Source organism: Cetorhinus maximus, chromosome 20 (genome assembly GCF_964194155.1).
Source record: "Cetorhinus maximus chromosome 20, sCetMax3.hap1.1, whole genome shotgun sequence".
NCBI classification, from domain to species: Eukaryota; Metazoa; Chordata; class Chondrichthyes; order Lamniformes; family Cetorhinidae; genus Cetorhinus; species Cetorhinus maximus.
The window spans coordinates 63,312,606-63,329,442 of NC_135898.1; the positions used below are offsets into that span (position 1 = coordinate 63,312,606).

At 43.3% G+C, this 16,837-nt stretch overlaps 1 protein-coding gene across 2 annotated transcripts in view; it reads right to left on the bottom strand.

The window, feature by feature from the left end:
• Positions 1 to 1,110: 1,110 nt before the first annotated feature.
• eef1akmt2 (EEF1A lysine methyltransferase 2) overlaps positions 1,111 to 16,837 on the bottom strand; it is a 34,185-nt gene continuing 18,458 nt past the window's right edge. Inside the window, exons 5-7 of one of the 2 annotated variants that reach the window (XR_013579753.1) lie at positions 13,260 to 13,476; positions 6,247 to 6,890; positions 1,111 to 2,841 (exon numbers count right to left, since the gene is read on the bottom strand). Coding sequence is in view for 1 of the 2 variants with exons in the window: in XM_078564833.1 (XP_078420959.1) it covers positions 6,796 to 6,890; positions 13,260 to 13,476 (312 nt within the window). In the remaining variant the exon portion in view is untranslated. Of the gene's footprint in view, positions 2,842 to 4,875; positions 6,891 to 13,259; positions 13,477 to 16,837 lie in introns of those variants that run through there. The other variant, XM_078564833.1, reaches the window with a different exon arrangement.

Sequence of the window (16,837 nt, forward strand, 5' to 3'; positions counted from 1 at the left end):
ATCTTCTTATAATAAATACAAATTGCAAAATTGTTATGATAGCGTGGCCATGTTCTCTTGTGGATTTGGTCTGCTAGACACACATCACCTGCCATGTCATAACACTGGGTCAAAGTCCTGGAACTCCCTCCTGAACAGCACTGTGAGTATGTCTACACCACATAAACTGCAGCAGTTCAAGAAGATGGCTCACTGCCACTTTCTCAAGGGCAATTAGGAATGGGCAGTAAATGCTGGCCTTGCCATTGACACCCACATTTCATAAATGAATTTATAAAAAAGTGGAAGAGAAGGGCAGTAAAGGAATTTGAGGAGTTGCAGATTAAATGTAAAGTCAAAGGAAAGTTTTGAGAGTTGAAAGAGATGTAGCAAGGCAAAGAGATTTTGAAAGAAAGATTCAGAGGGCAGAGATGTAATGACTAAAAGATCAGGCAGTAGTCAAGCAGAGGGAGCAAGGGTTAATCCAGAGGATATGGAATAGAGGATATGGGCTACAATGAATAGCTGAAGAATGTACACAAAAAGGAGAACAGTGAGGCCTTCAAAGGGTTTGAAAACAAAAACCTTCAATCCAGGTCTCTGGGCCATGGGCAGCAAAGTTGAGTGCAGATGGTGGGTATTATGGGTTTTTGGATGGGGAGGGCAAAGAAAAAAATGCTATTGGATAATATGTAAGGATAGCAGGATAGCAGCAGTCAATCAGAAAAATGGGAGGAATTTAGGTTACTTGGTAACAGCTGAAATATGGCACACTCAGCGAATGTGCAGTCAGCTTGTTCGCTACAGAGTTGTTCACTACAAAGCCAGCAGTACCAAGTGAAAGTATTTCGCTGTACCTCAACCGTCACCCCAGGGCAACTCATTTCCATAAATTGGCTTGTTTACAACACTATACAGAAATAATTGAAAACACACTACTTCACAAATCACAGCTTCTAAATTGTCATTCTTACCACAGTAGAAAATGAGGATAAAGAACAGGCGCCAAAACTAACATAGTATTGTGAACAAGTTACCAAATCATTTTGGTACAACATAAAGGATGGCTAGTATGTTTAGAAAACAGAAAGGTCAAATATTTTTGAAAATAATGGAACCAGGAAGCTGCAATTGGATGTATGGTTATTCATATATATTGAGGTTATTGAACATCAATAGTGACATAATTAACATGGGTTATTCAGTACAATTTACATTTCAGGAACCCTTATTGTACCACCAGGAAATTTCACATCTTTAACAGATTCTTCAAGATAGCATTAGAAAATCAAAAAGTAAGGCTTCACTGCTGTTAATTGCAGTGTCTTGCACATAGTAGGGATGATATTTCAAGCAAAATTAAAATGACAAACGTATAGGTGTATTGCCGACAGAGTTGTTCTGAGAAGGACAAGAAACACACCATGCAAGGTTATTTCAGTGCATCTGGTAATACTAGGTGTGGATGGTCGACTTAGTCGACGAACTCTAATTACACACAGGTTGATGGCGCTGTCCTGTGTGACACTGAGACATGTAGCAAGCACAACAAAATTAAATTAAGTAATCAAGACTAACATATTCCATACTATCTACTTCATGTTATTATGCAGACACCAGATTCTTTGACTTGCACTTAAGACGCCTTTGACTCCTGTGCTGGATTACTTTACTGACCTTTGTGCAGATTCTAGTTTGTTCTGTGATCTTCATGCAGGTCACAAACTGGTCTCTGACTTCCTGCCTGATCATGACTCCTGACTGTCTGAACTATTTCCTGCTTCAGGCACTGCTTCTTTGACCAATCCCTGTCCTTAAACTCTTAGCATTGCTGTTTGATGTTAATGTTGTAACCTCTGTTTAATGTTTTAAATTCCATGGCTCCCATTTCCACTGTGAATACAAAATGACCCCAAACCCAGACGCAAGCTCTTCTGCTTTGCCACCCTTCCCCTCCCTCTATTGGCTTGTACCCTCTGCCCAATGTATATCCTCTCATACTTTTGATCTTTTCCAATATATGATTCCAAGCTCACCCTACTGTCTTGTTCAACTCTCCAGACAAACTCCTATATATGTGCATACTTACATTGCCCCTGGATAAACTTACCGCCAATCTCTCTCTCTCTCTGCCTCAAATCTAGGCATCCTTTGTACAACAACTAATGCCAGATTTTTCCCGGTAATCATTCGAATTAACTCATTGATTCCTTTTGTCAAACAGTTCCACTGGAGTTAATCTCTTTAACCTCCTCTTTATCCTAATCAGTGTCGCTCCCTTCTCAAAGCCTTGAGGATCTTCCTGGGAACAGAAAGACAACTCAATTTTAATATTCTATTGCACTGCCTGAAAGGATGACGGAAGCAGATTTAATAATAACTTGCAAAAGAGATTTGGGCATATACCTGAAAAGAAATAATTTGCAGGGCTATAGGGAAAGAACAGGGGTAGTGGGATTAATTATGTTCTCCACCCAAGAGCTGGCACAGGCCTGATGGGCTGAATGGCTCCTCCTTCTCCATTGTAAGATTTTATGATTCTTATCCTCCCCTTCAAATCACATCTAGGCATTGTGCTGCTTATCTCATCTTCTCTTCCAGCTCTGGCTCTTTATGCACATTCTCTGCATTTCTTCCACTGTCCTACTTCTCATTTGCTATCCCTTAACATCAATGGTCAACCCTTCAGCCATCATGCCTGTATCCTCTAGGACACCCTGTTTCAGCTTCATTGCCTTATCACTCCCTTCTCACCTTCAAAATGATCCTTAAGACCCTTCTCTTTGACTTTGTTTTTCTCCCTCATAGCCCTTCCCTCCCTCCTGTTTGTTGTCCTCCGCCCTGTAAAACATTTTGAGGTATCTGTATTAGAGAAGCATGATAGAAATGCAAGTTGTTGGCTTTCATATCAGATCTCTATTGGTAATAACGGTTTCTTCCTTCAAGTTCCCACTAGATATTTGAAAAAAAAGGAATTTATTTAAAACTTGCCATTTTGTCAATAGGAAATTGTCAACATGATTGCTGTATTAAATCTGGTTCACTTAACTTTCAATATCCACTACTTTATTTCAGTGTTTAAATGAGCAAAATTCAAATGTTTGCTAGGTGAAAAAGGCAACACTTAAGAGGAAGTGTTACAAAGTTACTTTAGTTAAAGAATATACCAATCTAGAGAAGCTGGCCAAATATATCATTTTTCCAATGTTCTGGGTGACTAGTCTGTGTGGCATATAACACCACCTGCTGTTCACTTGATAGTTTTGCACACATGAGAATACAACAGATATCATTATTTATTCTTAAAAGGCCTCAATATTTTAAACTTCTTCCATAAAAAAGGGAAAGCAGTATTTTTCAAAATTATCCTCAATTAACAGAATGAAGGAAGTGGTTGAACACTCAATGTGTGTGATTGCCTGTGAATTTGGGTCCTACAGAGCCTTTGACCCAAACTCATCCTCCTCATTTTGGCCAAGTTTTTAACCAGATTTAATACAGAAGCTAAATATTTAATTGGAGGGAGAATAACATGCATGAAGCAACTTCCCAACTTTGATTAAGATGTCTAACTGGAAGATCAGAAGGTAACATTGACACAATCTAAGACCAAAACAGGTCTCTCAGGTGAAGGAATGTAATGCAAAGTGGCATCACTGGGTCGAAAATTCCATTAGAAAAGAGCTGAAAAGTAACAACTAATCTTCCAGCTGCAACAAGGGATAATTTCAATACTGAGATACTTGGTGTATATGTTTAAGAGGCTGAGCGCTTGGGCAATTAACAGTTGATCAGAGTCAGAATGAAAGTAATTGAATTTTTTGAAGTCATTAACATGGTGGATAGGAGAATGCCTCTAGATGTTCTATATGTGGACTTCCAGAAGACATTTTATAAGGCTCAAGATCCAAATTACTTACTCTTGTTCTTATGTGCTTGAGATATTTTGTTGTAGCTGTTCCAAGCGTATGCTTCTGCATACTTCCAAGTATGTTCCTCCTGGGTGAGTAGTCAGCCAGGGAGCAAGTGGTTCTAATAAAAACACATTGGACTTAAGCAGGTTTCTGGATCAATACTCATTTGAATTTTTTCTGACTATCTTTGAAAAGGAGTGCATTCTTTTTAACCTTTTGTGGGATGCGAGTGTCTCAGGCTAGGCCAGCATTTATTGTCCACCCCTAATTGCCCTTGAGGTGGTGGTGAGTTGCCTTCTTGAACCCCTGCAGTCCATGTGTTGTAGGTACACATACAGTGCTATTAGGGAGTTCTAGGATTTTGACCCAGCAACAGTAAAGGAACAGTGATGTGGTCCCAAGTCCAGAAGCTGTGTGGCTTGAAGGGGAACTTGCAGATGGTGGTGTTCCCATGCATCTGCTGCCCTTGTCTTTCTAGGTAGTAGAGGTTATGGGTTTGGAAGGTGCTGTCATAGGCGCCCTGGTGCGATTCAGCATTGGATCTTGTAGATGGTACCTACTGGTACCACTGCATGTCGGTGGTGGAAGGAGAGAATGTTTAAGGTTGGGGGTGAGGTGCTGTTCAAGTGGGCTAGCTCCCGCACACAAACTATTCCATCAGAGAAAAACTATAAGCCAACAAAAATAGTCACCAAGAAATCAAATAGGGATTCAGAAGAAACTTCTTTACCATGAGAGTAACTGAGGTGAATATTATAGATGCATTTAAGAGGAAACTAGATAAGCAGATACAACTAGATGGAAGAAGGGAATACAGGGTTATGCTGATAGAGTTAAATAAGGATGGGAAGAGACCTCTTTTCAAAAATGTTATATGACCCAACAGCCTATCTTTCAACACACAGATCATTTTTATCACAAGAAGCTAAGATCTGGATTTCTATTGTATGTTTCTCTAATTGATGAAAAAATATAGTATAAATTTAAGACTGGCATCAGTTGTATTTATTGCCAGCTCACTTACATAATTCTTCCTGAGGTTAAATGATTAAAACACACCAAGTAAAATTTGTTATTTTCTGAAAGCAGTGGGACATAACAAATATCTATCTGGGAAGTATCAAAATCACTCATTTGAATTATTGTCTTCAGACGCACTGTAAGCCCATTGATTGTGCATTGCTCCACAAAAAAGGTGAATTGAACTCTTCTGATGGTTCAAGATGTAAATTCGCCTGTTGTGGTACTAATCCATGTTAACCAGCAAGTTCACAGGTGTGATCTGATCTCAGTCAAGGTGCCAACAGGTGGACCAATATTAGCCTCAGTAAACTGGGGCTAGGGCGAGAAAATGGAACCAGAAGCCCCATTACCCATTGCAATTGGATTTGATTCTTTTTCTCCAAGATAACTAATCTTTTCCAGGGCAATAATGCAAGCAAATATAACGGAGGTGAAACTGGTCTTTGGCAGTCAAGCAAAACAGATGTTAGCAAACTGACAGACCACTTTACACCTCTTTTCCATTGAAGGCAACAGAAAAAAATGGACGAGGAGTAAAATGGCTGCAATTCAAAATTGACTGTTTTTTGCTTCTGCTAAAGGCCAATTTCATCCCCAAATGGCTTCAAATGCCCTAAGCATGATGGGAAGGGGAGGGGCAATAACTTACCATTGCCCTTATTCCAGATCAGGTGTGGTTAATAAAGTGGGATAGAATTGGGATTGCCTATGATGCTCTCCACAATCAAATAGTTTATCAGAATACTTGTGAAAGCTAGCCGCTGGGGTGAAATAGTAAGGGGTTGCAAGATACTGAAAGGTTGATTGTCGGATGGTGCGTCTTTCTAAAACTAGTAATTTGTATTCCAGCAAAGATTGGCACCTTCAGAATAGAGGGGGAAAAATGGTCAAAGAAAAACAAGGGAAAAAGGAAATCAGGAAAGTTAGGAACAAAGGAAAATATTCAAGGACGTCCCTTTAACAGCATTGGACTCGTACTTTGCTGTGCTAAGATGCTACGTCATGGCCAAATTCAACACAGAGCTGTGATTTTCTCCTCCCACCTTTCCATTTTATAAGTTACTACTTCCAGCAGTAATTCCTGGCTTCTCAAGTACCAATTCTAAATTTTACACGTTGCATCAGTTTTTTTTTTCAACAAGTCTTATTTACCAAGGTCACTGCCTGTCACAAGCAATCCATCTTTGCCAAGGCACACTAACTTGTAAATACCTACATTTTAAATATGCAAACCCTATACAATGCATTGACTGACATCTTTTAAATTTGAGAGCAAACGTTCTTTACAGCTTTCAAATCACCCACAATCATTCTGACAAGTAACACCCACCAAAACAATCTCTGATGTCTTTTCATGCAGATTTTGAACATGGTGCAAAATAAGGCAATTCTGAATCCACTGCATTCTTGGAATAAGTGACTGAACTGCAATCTGTTGTTTTCACACTGAAGTTCTTCCCAAGTACAGATCGTGTTAATGTGATGCCACACATTCATGCATTCCCAGTCTGCTGCCACCAGAGGCCATTAGTGCACTTTGTGAATACTGTGTGATGTTACAGTCTGCAGTGGGGCAAGGAGGGGAATAATAACAAGTCCTTCATTAGAAAAGTCACAGACCATTTTAGGGTACATTTTTATAACCATTTTAGTTACGGCGTCAGGCTTCATTGAGTGATTGGTCTCAGGCTGAAAGTAATCATTTTCACAAAGAAGTGTCCATTGACTAGCAGGATTTTGAAATTTAGACACATAAATAATCGAAAATCAAATCTCATGGAACGAGTTGCAGTTTGTTCAAGTAATTTTGGTTCTAGAAGGGCAGCAGTTTGGAGCTGAACGCTGGGAGAGTCTTGTGATCTGCAGTTATCCTGACTTATTACTTCCGTCTGAAAACCAGCGCTGTTACACTATTTCCAATCTTTCCTCCAAACTGGAATTTAGGTGATGGTAACTCCTGCAGCATCTCAAATCCTGTAATAAAACAAATAAAGAGAGCACATTACAGTTATTATACATAGCTACTGTATTGCCTCTAGAAAGTTAATTGGGCACTTTAAAGCGTACTTCTCCAATACATAGGTCATTAAATCTATTAAAGGGGACCTTAAATGTAGGAGTAGGAGCTAGGAATGGTCTGGCCCAAGCCTGATAGAAATTGTTGGCATTCCACATTGTTAAAATGTTATTGTACAGGGGTCGGCCAGAAGCACTGCACTTGTCCAACTTCATGCAACAGGGATCATCTTGCAGCATTTCGACTTCAAGCACTAGTGCTGAGGGGGACCAATATATTTACTACACTTAAGAAGTCTGAGGGAAGCAACATAAACCTCCTGCCATTCACTGATCTCCTTCAGTATTCACCTGAGAAAGGGCAAAAATGAAGGAAAAGGAATGAAATCGGACGGACCACTCGGCATCAACTTAGGCACCAAAAATGACAACAGCAATCGCAGCCCCGTCCACCCTGCAAAGTTCTCCTTACTAACATCTGGGGGCTTGTGCCAAAATTGGGAGAGCTGTCGCACAGACTAGTCAAGCAACAGCCTGACATGGTCATCCTCGCAGAATCATATCTCAGAGGTCATGTCCCAGACACCACCATCACCAGCCCTGGCTATGTCCTGTCCCACTGGCAGGACAGACTCAGCAGAGGTGGCGGCACAGTGGTATACAGCCGGGAGGGAGTTGCCCTGGGAGTCCTCAACATCGACTCTGGACCCCATGAAGTCCCATGGCATCAGGTCAAACATGGGCAAGGAAACGTCCTGCTGATTACCATGCACTGCCCTCCCTCAGCTGACGAATCAGTGCTCCTCCATGTTGAACACCACTTGGAGGAAGCACTGAGGGTGGCAAGGGTGCAGAATGTACTCTGGGTAGGGGACTTCAATCACCACCAAGATTGGCTCGGTAGCCCCACTACTGACCAAGCTGGCCGAGTCCTAAAGGACATAGCTGCTAGACTGGGTCTGCAGCAAGTGGTGAAGGAACCAACAAGAGGGAAAAACATACTTGACCTCATCCTCACCAACCTGCCTGCCACAGATGCATCTGTCCATGACAGTATTGGTAGGAGTGACCGCCGAACAGTGGTTGTGGAGATGAAGTCCCGCCTTCACATTGAGGACACCCTCCATCGTATTGTGTGACACTGCCACCGTGCCAAATGGGATAGATTTCGATCAGATCTAGCAACTCAAGACTGGGCATCCATGAGGTGCTGTGGGCCATCAGCAGCAGCAGAATTGTACTTGAACACAATTTGTAATCTCATTGCCTGACATATCTTCAACTCTACCATTACCATCAAGCCAGGGGTTCAATGAAGAGTGTAGGAGGGCATGCCAGGAGCAGCACCAGGCATACCTAAAAATGAGGCATCGACCTACTGAAGCTATAACACAGGACTACTTAAGTGCCAAACACCTAAGCAACAAGTGATAGACAGAACTAAGTGATCCCACAACCAACGAATCAGATCTACGCTCTGCAGTCCTGCCACATCCAGTCATGAATGGTGGTGGACAATTAAACAACTCACTGGAGGAGGAAGCTCCACAAATATCCCCATCCTCATTGATGGGGGAGCCCAGCACATAGTGCAAAAGATAAGGCTGAAGCATTTGCAAAAATCTTCAACCAGAAGTGCCGAGTGGATGATCCATCTTGGCCTCCGCCGGAGGTCCCCAGCATCACAGGTGCCAGTCTTCAGCCAACTCGATTCCACATGATATCAAGAAATGGTAGAAGACACTGGATACCACAAAGGCTATGGGCCCTGACAATTTTCTGTGCTCCAGAACTTGTTGTACGCCTAGCCAAGCTGTTCCAGTACAGCTACAACACTGGCATCTACCCAGCCATGTGGAAAATTGCCCAGGTATGTCCTGTACACAAAAAGCAGGACAAATCCAACCCGGCTATTTATTGCCCCATCAGTCTACTCTCCATCAGTAAATTAATGGAAGGGATCATCAACTATGCTATCAAGCGACACTTGCTTAGCAATAACCTACTCACTAACGTCCAGTTTGGGTTCCACCAGGGCCACTCAGCTTCTACCCTCCTTACAGCCTTGGTTCAAACATGGACAAAAGAGCTGAACTCCCAAGGTGAGGTGAGAGTGACTGCCCTTGGCATCAAGGCTACACTTGACCAAGTGTGACATCAAGGAGCCCAGCAAAACTGGAGTCAATGGGAATCAGGGGGTAAACTCTCTACTGTTTGGAGTCATAAATAGCACAAAGGAAGATGGTTGTAGTTGCTGGAGGTCAGTCATCTCAACTCCAGGACATCACTGCAGGAGTTCCTCGGGGTAGTGTCCTCACAGAATCACAGTGCAGAAGAGGCCCTTCGGCCCATCAATTCTGCACCGCCACGTGAGAAACACCTGACCTACATGTCAACCTAATCTAATTTACCAGCACTTGGCCCATAGCGTTGAATGTTATGATGTGCCAAGTGCTCATCCAGGTACTTTTTTAAAGGATGTGAGGCAACCTGCCTCCACCACCCTCCCAGGCAGCGCATTCCAGACCGTCACCACCCTCTGGGTAAAAAAGATTTTCCTTACATCCCCCCTAAACCTCCTGCCCCTCACCTTAAACTTGTGTCTCCTTGTGACTGACCCTTCAACTAAGGGGAACAGTTGCTCCCTATCCACCCTGTCCATGCCCCTCATAATCTTGTACACCTCGATCAGGTCGCCCCTAAGTCTTCTCTGTTCCAAAGAAAACAGCCTAAGTCTATCCAACCTCTCTTCATAACTTAAATGTTTCATCCCAGGCAACATCCTGGTGAATCTCCTCGGCACCCCCTCCAGTGTAATCACATCCTTCCTATAATGTGGCAACCAGAATTGCACACAGTATTCCAGCTATGGCCTCACCAAGGTTCTATACAACTCCAACATGACCTCCCTACTTTTGTAGTCTATGCCTCGACTGCAAGTGTCCCATATGTCTTTTTCATCACCCCAGTAACATGCCCCTCCGCCTTCAGAGATCTATGGACACACAAGCCAAGGTCCCTTTGTTCCTCAGTATTTCCTAGTGTCATGCCATTCATTGAATACTTCCTTGTCAGATTACTCCTTCCAAAGTGTATCACCTCACACTTTTCAGGGTTAAATTCCATTCGCCACTTATCTGCCCATTTGACCATCCCGGCTATATCTTCCTGTAGCCCAAGACACTCAACCTCACTGTTAACCACCCGGCCAATCTTTGTGTTATCTGCAAACTTACTAATTCTACCCCTCACATAGTCATCTATGTCGTTTATATAAATGACAAATAATAGGGAACCCAGCACAGATCCCTGTGGTACGCCATTGGACACTGGCTTCCAGTCATTAAAGCAGCCTTCGGTCATTACCCTCTGTCTCCTACAACTAAGCCAATTTTGAATCCACCTTATCAATTTACCCTGTATTCCATGTGCATTTGCCTTCTTTATAAGTCTCCCATGTGGGACCTTGTCAAAGGCTTTGCTGAAATCCATATAAACTACATCAACTACACTACCCTCATCGCACACCTGGTCACCTCCTCAAAAAATTCAATCAAATTTGTTAGGCACGACCTCCCTCTGACAAAGCCATGCTGACTATCCCTGATCAAACCTTGCCTCTCCAAATGGAGATAGATTCTCTCCTTCAGAATTTTCTCCAATAGTTTCCCTACCAGTGACGTGAGACTCACTGGTCTGTAGTTCCCTGGCTTATCTCTACAACCCTTCTTAAATAGCGGAACCACATTAGCTGTTCTCCAGTCCTCTGGCACCACCCCCCGTGGCCAGAGAGGAATTAAAAATTTGGGTCAGAGCCCCTGCGATCTCCTCCCTTGCCTCCCTCAGCAGCCTGGGACACAAATCATCCGGACCTGGAGATTTGTCCACTTTTAAGCCTGCCAACACCTCCAATATCTTGTCACTCCCTATATCAATTTGTTCAAGAACCTCGCAGTCTCTCTTCTACTCTTCCCCTGGTTATCCTCTTCCCATTGATATACTTATAGAATATCTTGGGATTTTCCCTACTTTTACCAGCCAGAGCTTTCTCATATCCCCTCTTTGCTCTCCTACTTGCTTTCTTAAGCTCCATCCTGCACTTCCTGTATTCCACTAATGCCTCTGCTGATTTGCTCCCCTTGTACCTGCTAAAAGCCTCTCTTTTCCTTCTCATCGTATCCTGAATATCTCTGGTCATCCATGGTTCTCTGGGCTTGTTACTCCTTCCTATCACCCTAGAGGGAACATGTTGAGCCTGTACCCTCCCCATTTCCTTTTTGAACACCCCCCACTGCTCCTCTGTAGATTTCCCCACAAGTTGCTGTTCCCAGTCTACCTTGGCCAGATCCTGCCTTATTTTACTAAAATCCGCTCTCCCTAATTCCAAAACATTTTTTTTGCAACTTGTCTATTTATTTGTCCATAACAAGCTTAAATTGTACCATACTGTAGTCACTACCACTAAAATGCTCCCCCATCACCACCTCAGCCACCTGTCCGGCTTCATTCCTCAGAATTAGGTCCAGCAATGCGCCGTCCCTTGTTGGACCCTCTACATATTGACCTAAAAAGTTCTCCTGTACACATTCAAGAAATCCACTCCATCCAAGCCCTTAACACTATGTCTTTCCCAATTAATGTTGAGAAAGTTGAAATCATCTAATATAATTACCCTATTGTTATTGTTTTTACACACCTCCACAAATTGTGCACAAATTTACTCCTCAATTTCCCGCTGACTATCTGGGGGTCTATAATAAACACCCAACAATGTGGCTGCCCCTTTTTTATTCCTAAGCTCTACCCACAAAACTTCATTCGATGCCCCCTCCAAGATATCATCTCTTCTTACTGCAGTAACTGACTCCTTAACTAATAATACAATGCCTTCTCCTCTTTTACCCCCTCCCCTGTCTCGTCTGAAGATTCTGCATTCAGGAATGCTGAGCTGCCAAACGTGCCCCTCCCTCAACCACGTCTCTGTGATGGCTACTATATCACAATTCCACCTGTCAATCCTCACCCTTAACTCATCTGTTTTACCTGTAATACTCCTGGCATTAAAGCAAAAAATACTCCTCAGCCCAACAATCTTCAGCTGCTTCATCAATGACCTTCCTTCCATCATAAGGTCAGAAGTGGGGATGTTCACTGATGATTCCACAATGTTCAGCACCATTCAGCACCTGGGCAATATCCAGGCTTGGGCTGACAAGTGGGAAGTAACATGCACACCACACAAGTGCCATTCAATGACCATCTCCAACAAGAGAGAATCTAACCATCGCCCCTTGACCTTCAATGGCATTACCATCACTCAGTCGCCCGCTATCAACATCCTGGGGGTTACCATTGACCAGAAACTGAACTAGCTATATAAATATTGTGGCTACAAGAGCAGGTCAGAAGCTAGGAATCCTGCAGCAAATAACTCACCTCCTGGCTCCCCAAAGCCTGTCCACCATCTGCAAGGCACAAGTCAGGAGTGTAATGGAATACTTGCCACTTGCCTGGATGAGTGCAGCTCCCACAACACTCGAGAAACTTGACATTGTTCAGGACAAAGCAGTCTGCTTGATTGGCCACCACCAACGCACAGTAGCAGCAGTGTTCACCATCTACAAGATGCACTGCAGGAATTCACCAAGGCTCCTTCGACAGCACCTTCCAAACCCACGACCACTAACATCTAGAAGGACAAGGGCAGCAGACACATGGGAAAACCACCACCTGGAACTTCCCCTCCAAGTCACTCACCACCCTGACTTGGAATATATCGCTGTTCCTTCACTGTCACTGGGTCAAAATCCTGGAACTCCCTCCCTAACAGCACTGTGGGTGTACCTACAGCACATGGACTGCAGCAGTTCAAGAAGGCAGCTCACCACCACCTTCTCAAGAGCAACTAGGAATGGGCAATAACTGCTGGCCCAGCCAGCGAAGACCACATCCCACAAATGAATTGAAAAAAAAATAGTGGAAGGTCACAGTCATGAGTTGGTTTGTGGCACAGGGAAGAAATTAAACAGAGTGATGGAAAAGGTAAAAGGAGAGTTGTAAATCAAGGATTTCTTACAATGGCAGGTATTTACACACTTTTATTCCAGTGTCTATTTTGAACATGGTTCTTCCAACCAGGAGTAATCCAACTGTAAAAACAGCTTCACCAACCGCACAGGAATGGTGCACAGCAAAAAATAAAAATGCCAGACTGGTAAAATATGGTTTTGAAGCTGCCATTTCTTATGTAACAAATTATCAGTCTCAGGCTTAAAGATAATAAATCTGGTTATTTAAAACACCAACGCAATTATAGAAATAAGATACCTTCACTGAAGTGATTGACTAGTTCCTCTTTGGTCCAGTTACAGCTTGTTATTAGAAACATGCCTCCCTCTTTCAGAACACTATGCAATGACTGCTGATATAAGCTCCGTTTTTCAGCTGGGTGGTCAGGGCTAAGGCTAATGGCATCAAAGGTTCCCTTGTCTATGCAAATATCATACTGAGAAAGTTTAGGAAATGGATGCAAAAAGTCAGCCACCTGAAAATAAAACAAAACCATGTTAAGAATAAAACTTCAGATGTTCCAACTGGTTCAGTTTATTGGCACAGGCTAATGTGGTGGTGGGGAGGAGGGGTGGATGGAAATTTCCTTTTCGTGTGTTATTGTGGTCATATTTCTTCAGAAACACCCAGGAATAATCACTTAGCTAAAACGGTAATTGTTACTATTATCCATAAGCTGATCCATGTGGCCAACTTGGATGATTGGTTATTTTGGAAAAACAGAGCTGAGTGGCATGGACCATTAAGATTGGCACTGATGAATATCTGGCACAATCCCTTCTTAAAAGCAGGACAGCTTACTATGATGATTAAAAGGTGTAATTTAATTGTAGGCTAAAGTTAAAAGTTCACTACCTATTGGTACAAAGAAATGATTGACGTGTAAAAAGTACACATGGCAACAATCCATTATTGCTACATTCATCTGAACCATGAATAGACAATTTTCAGTGCCTTAAATTATCTTATTATTTGCAGAACTTAGTCACGAGGTGGGGCTGATACAGAATCAATGTCAGTACAGTTAAAACAATTGGTTAGTGCCACGGCTTTAGCAGCATGCCTGAGAAATGCTTAAAATTCCAACACAGACAAAGACTTACAAAGATTAAAAATAAACTTGGCACAAGAACACACCTCCTTCATTTGCTATGTTACCAGCAATTATCTTCTGAGCAATTACTCTGTATAATTTATGAGCCAATTACACCCAAAGATCTATTTTAATTGCATTAACTCTAGTTTACATTCCAGCTAACCAGCTAATCCTTCTATATTGGAATGTACAAGTTGACTCCCAGTCTCTCTGAATACTTGAAAGCATATTGTCCAAATTCCTTTCCCACATGGCTGACACTTTCACAGATTACACCCAGAACCAATATGTGAGGAACACAATGAACTGTGAATCCAAAATTGAGGCTGTTTGCATTGCACTGCTGCCTTCTCTGGGCATTCCAAGCCTTTCCCTGCTCTCTCCTTAACGTATCTCTCTTTTCTGGCAATATCCTCAAAACTGTTGAGAAACTATTCTTGTCGGGATGCAGCTGTGGAGCTGCAGACCTCCACAGAATAAAAGAAAGCACAAAAGTGCTGCAAAAAATGTCAATGCAGCACAATCAAGCACCTGAAAGCATACCTCATTAAAAAAAAGTCCCCAGATATTTCTTTTTATTTTAAATCCTAATGGAGATTTCATCCCGCCCTTGGATAAGGTTTCATCAAAAACGTAAAGCCCGCCTGGCCAACTGGCCCGTCCACCAACCATAAGCTTGGACGGGCCACAAAAAACAAATTGCTTACAATTGGGCATTAATGAGCTTAATTGCCCGCTTAATTGTCAGCGGGCGCTCTTCTGACTTTAGCGCGTGCCTGCCAAGCGAAATATCGCGCAACTGCACAATGATGTCGGGACGCTCGCCCAACGTCATCTCGTGCGATTTTACGCCCGTTCGGGGTGGGCAGGATGTAAAAATCTGGCCATGATGTCTTGTGCGTTTGTGACTGTGGCTGCTCTCTCTCTCTCTTTCTTCCCATTCTTCTCCACTTTTCTATTATTTTCAATATCAATAATCACATCACCTGACTGCAATGTCTTCCCTGTTATCCAGTTCTAGGGCACTGCCCTCTCCTGGTTTTACTGTTTGCTAAAGCAATGCAGGAATTACATTGCTACCATCATCAGCTGCCCCTCTGTTTGCACAATCATCCCAGTTACATCCTTCTCTTCCCTATTTACATGTCATCCTTTGGTGACACTTCCTTGAAGCATGGGTCAACCTCCACATGTAAGCTAAGGACAACTAGTTCTGTCTCACTGCCTCCTCCACCATCCCAGACATTATATTTTATTGGTTCATGGGATAGGGTTGTTGCTGGCAAGACCAAGTAGAGGAGTACAGATTCCTTTCCCTGAAGACATTAGTGAATCGGTTGAGGCTTTATGACAATCTGACGAATTCAATGGCAATTTTCTGGTGCTGGCCCACGATTTATTGCCCATCCCTAATTGCCCTTAAGATGGTAGCAAGCTCAAAATTACAAAATCAAATTGTCTCTTACATGAGAGATATTTGATGAGCCAAAACTTCTTTCAACTGTTTGCCAGCACAATAAACCCTTAAGCTGCCAACAGCACCTCTGTGCCCTGTTCAATACCAACTTCAGCTTCCTCTCCCACATTTTCTCTATTCCCAAAACCAACTTATTCCATGTTTATAACACTGTCCACCTTCAGTCCACGTGCCAGCACCTCAAAGATAGACTTCTTCAATATCCTACTGTGTCTCAGCATTAACTTACCATAAGCTTCAACTTAAGAAAAACAGTGCAGTCCAAGTTCCCACACACATGGGGCAGAATTTTCAGTTTCACGTGTGGGGGTGCGGGCCCCGCATGTCTGCATGTAAAATGACGTGTGGTGATGTTGGGCAAGTGTCTCGACGTCACCACGCACCAACGTGATATTTCACTGGGCGGGCGCATGATGAAGTCCAACACGCGCCCGCCATTAATTAAAGTCCCTTTAGTTTTCAATTGATGCTGATTTTTAGGCGCCCGTGCGATCTTTGGGTCGGCGCACGGGCACAATGGACAGGCGCGTAAGAGACTTTTCTACAAATCTCATCCACGGGTGGGATAAGAGCGCTCAGTGGGGTCATCAATCTGCTTTGTGGAGTATTTATTGGGGAAAGTATTTTAAACTTGCCTGTGTGATCCGCAGTAGTTCAGAACACATTCCAGCAGCTTTTTGTGTACCTTTAACCTTCAGGTCTGCACTCTGCAGTCAGGAATCTTTTGTGGGCCTGTAGCTTTCAGGAAGCCTCCCCTTAGCCTGGGTATGGGATTTGACATGTCCACTGGAGGCAGCTCCTCTGAGGAGGGAGGGCTTGAAGGAGAAGGAGGAGGAGGAAGCCAGGAGTGCACAATCAGCCTCCAGGAGAGCCACCTTTGGGAGTACAGGCACAGGCACAAGGCGCGCAGGGCCAAGCGGTAGTTCAAAGGTGGAAGGGGCCATAGAAGACGACACAATCCTGCTGCCAGGGTATACAGGCGGCGAAGCAGTTACCTCAATATGTCTGAGGTGCAGTGCCGAAGGAGGATCCGACTGGCAGGGGAAACAGTGAACTATATCTGTCAGATGATTGGGCCTGAGATCTCCCCAAACTGTGTGGGTGGACACCCCATGCCAGTAGTTCTGAAGGTCGCAGCTGTCCTTAACATCTATGCCTCTGGCTCCTGCCAGGGGTCGGTGGGTGATCTTTGCAGTGTCTCCCAAACAGCTGTCCACACTTGTGTCAAGCAGGTTACAGACGCTCTGTTCAGACGTGCATTGA